This window comes from Microtus ochrogaster, unplaced genomic scaffold, assembly GCF_000317375.1.
Source record: "Microtus ochrogaster isolate Prairie Vole_2 unplaced genomic scaffold, MicOch1.0 UNK421, whole genome shotgun sequence".
In the NCBI taxonomy this organism is placed as follows: Eukaryota; Metazoa; Chordata; class Mammalia; order Rodentia; family Cricetidae; genus Microtus; species Microtus ochrogaster.
Genome location: NW_004949519.1, coordinates 9,186 through 11,825, shown reverse-complemented (window position 1 = coordinate 11,825; position 2,640 = coordinate 9,186). Strand labels below are relative to the sequence as shown.

The window sequence follows — 2,640 nt, the reverse complement described above, 5'->3', positions numbered from 1 at the left end:
CTTGTTTGTTTGTTTTAGTAGGACATCTGTTAAATCCTTCATGAGTTTACATGAGTCTTGCATTTGTAGCTTTTAACGGTTGTGCTTGATGAAAAGTTTGTAGCTTTCCTTTCCAACTAGTTCTTGGAACATTGGGAATCATAAAGCAGTTTTATATGTTTACACCTAATGGTCTCTTAGGATAATCTTAAAAGTTCCAAGTCTCTCAACACAGAAAAACTTTGTACTCAGGAAACTAAACTTATTCTAATGTTATATGAATACCATTTACATTTTAGACTCTCTGATTTTTCAAGATACAGGCAATACATTAGCAAAGTAGTTGTTAGAAATTACAATGACACAGATTAGAGGAATCATTATTCACTAAGAATTCACCAAATTAAAAAAGTGTGTGAAAACATCAATGATATTCAAAGAGTTAAGTATGACCAATTCTCAACAAAATAAAATTAACTTTATATAATCCTGATCATTTTTGCTACTTCAGTTGATTATTCTAATTTTGTTATTCATAATTAAATAAAAAGTGCCTTGTTTTACAAATGTTATTAACTTTCTTACACATCACAAAATTGAAATTGTTACTATTTATTTCATAATATAGAACTGATATTGGGAAATTGTGAGTCAGAGAGACCTCATTTGGTAGTACATTTTTCCTATTGTATAGAACTGATTGACAAAGGAAATCAATAAGTATTACTATTACTAACATATATTGTTTCATGTACTTAACAGGGAAATCATAAAATATACCCTAACTTGTTAATGTTTTAACCTTTAAACTTCAAACCTGAAAGTAGTATGTAAAAGTATAGACATCAAAATTAAGAAAGAAAACTCATGAGAAATAAAAGAAGAGAAAGTGTCAAGGAAAGAAAGAAGTTTAGAAAATTGAAGAAATGAAATAGAAAGGTAGAGAAGCACAGAAAGAAGTTTGCATGAATAAAATAGGATGGAGGTGGGTGGTCCTTGGACTTCCCACAGGGCAGGGAACCCTGATTGCTCTTTGGGCTGATGAGGGAGGAGGACTTGATTGGGGAAGGGGGAGGGAAATGGGAGGCGGTGATGGGGAGGAGGCAGAAATCTTTAATAAATAAATTAATTAATTAATCAAAAAATATTGTTTGAAATCTCATCACTTACAGCTGAAAGTAAAATCCTTTAGTCCCAGTAATACATGATTGTTCAGAGATACAGTTCAATGAATAAGAAAAACATAATGCTAAACACATTTTTAGCATGTGGATTGTCAATTTATTTGAGGAACCATTTTTCTCACAAATTTTAATAGGCTTTATTCAATTCTGTGTCTTCAGACAAAGTCAAAAATAGTCTTGTGCCTGGGAATTTTGTGTTTATATTTTAAATATGTCAGTGGTCTTTCTGTGTTTTGACAGTCAAGTGAAGAGGCTTTAAATACAGCTCAGATATTAATTGAATAAAGTAACCTCTGATTTCATGTCAAAAGGATAGTTTTAGCAATTGTGAAATGCAATAGGAATATTAGCTACTGATATGTTTAAACGACATACCCATTTACATACCTGTACATATTAACTTTCAGATGTGGAAAGCTTTTCCTATATTTAGGAAAATTCCTTGATTAGAAAGAATATATAAAAACAATTTATTTAAATATGACTTGATGCAATGCTAGGATATAATTTGTGTTCTTTCCTTCTTACTTTATTCTGAACATTAAGATATTGTTTCTATTTCAGGAATTCTTAAGCTCTGTCCCACTCAACCCCTTGGAGCACAGTGTACTAAATGGAAGAAGCAAACCACTCTGTGGTGTCTGAATTTATTTTGCAGGGACTTTGTAACTCAAAGGAACTACAGATCTTCCTCCTGTTGCCATTTTCCATCCTCTACCTGATGACTGTGGTAGGCAACCTCCTTGTGGTGATATTAATCATCACTGATCATTACCTCCATTCTCTCATGTACTTTCTTCTAGCCAATCTCTCGTTTATTGACTTCTGCCTATCATCAGTTACTACCCCCAAACTGATCACAGACCTTACAAAAGAAAATAAAACCATTTCCTTCCGGGGCTGCATGAGCCAGATTTTCTTTGCACATTTCTTTGTTGGGGGAGAGATGGTTCTTCTTGTAACAATGGCCTATGACCGCTATGTGGCCATCTGCAGGCCACTCCACTACACCAGCATCATGGACAGACAGAAGTGCATCTTGCTCGTTTTGATATCATGGATCACAGGATTCGTGCATGGCATTAGTCAACTGATTCTGATTTTTGAGCTACCTTTTTGTGGACCTAGAGTGATAGACAGCTTTTTCTGTGATATTCCTTTGGTGATGAAATTAGCCTGCATCAATACTGATACTCTGGGAATTATGATAAATGCTGACAGTGGTATTTTAGCAACAACTTGCTTCCTTCTCTTGCTGATATCTTATATTTACATTCTACTAACTGTTCAGCTTCACGCTAAAGATGGTTCATCAAAGGCACTCTCTACCTGCCCTTCCCATATCATAGTAGTTGTACTGTTCTTTGGTCCTGTCATTTTCATCTATCTGTCACCTGTCAGCATCACTTGGCTGGACAAGTTTCTTGCTGTATTTTACTCAGTCATCACACCTCTCCTGAATCCAGCCATCTATACA

At 34.4% G+C, this 2,640-nt stretch overlaps 1 protein-coding gene across 1 annotated transcript; it reads left to right on the top strand.

The window, feature by feature from the left end:
* Window positions 1-1,776: 1,776 nt before the first annotated feature.
* LOC101993521 (olfactory receptor 4K14-like) lies at window positions 1,777-2,640 on the top strand (the record flags this gene model as incomplete). The annotated part of the gene is made up of 1 exon (XM_005372234.2): window positions 1,777-2,640. A coding segment is annotated over exon 1 (864 nt), but the record flags the coding sequence as incomplete, so codon positions are not given.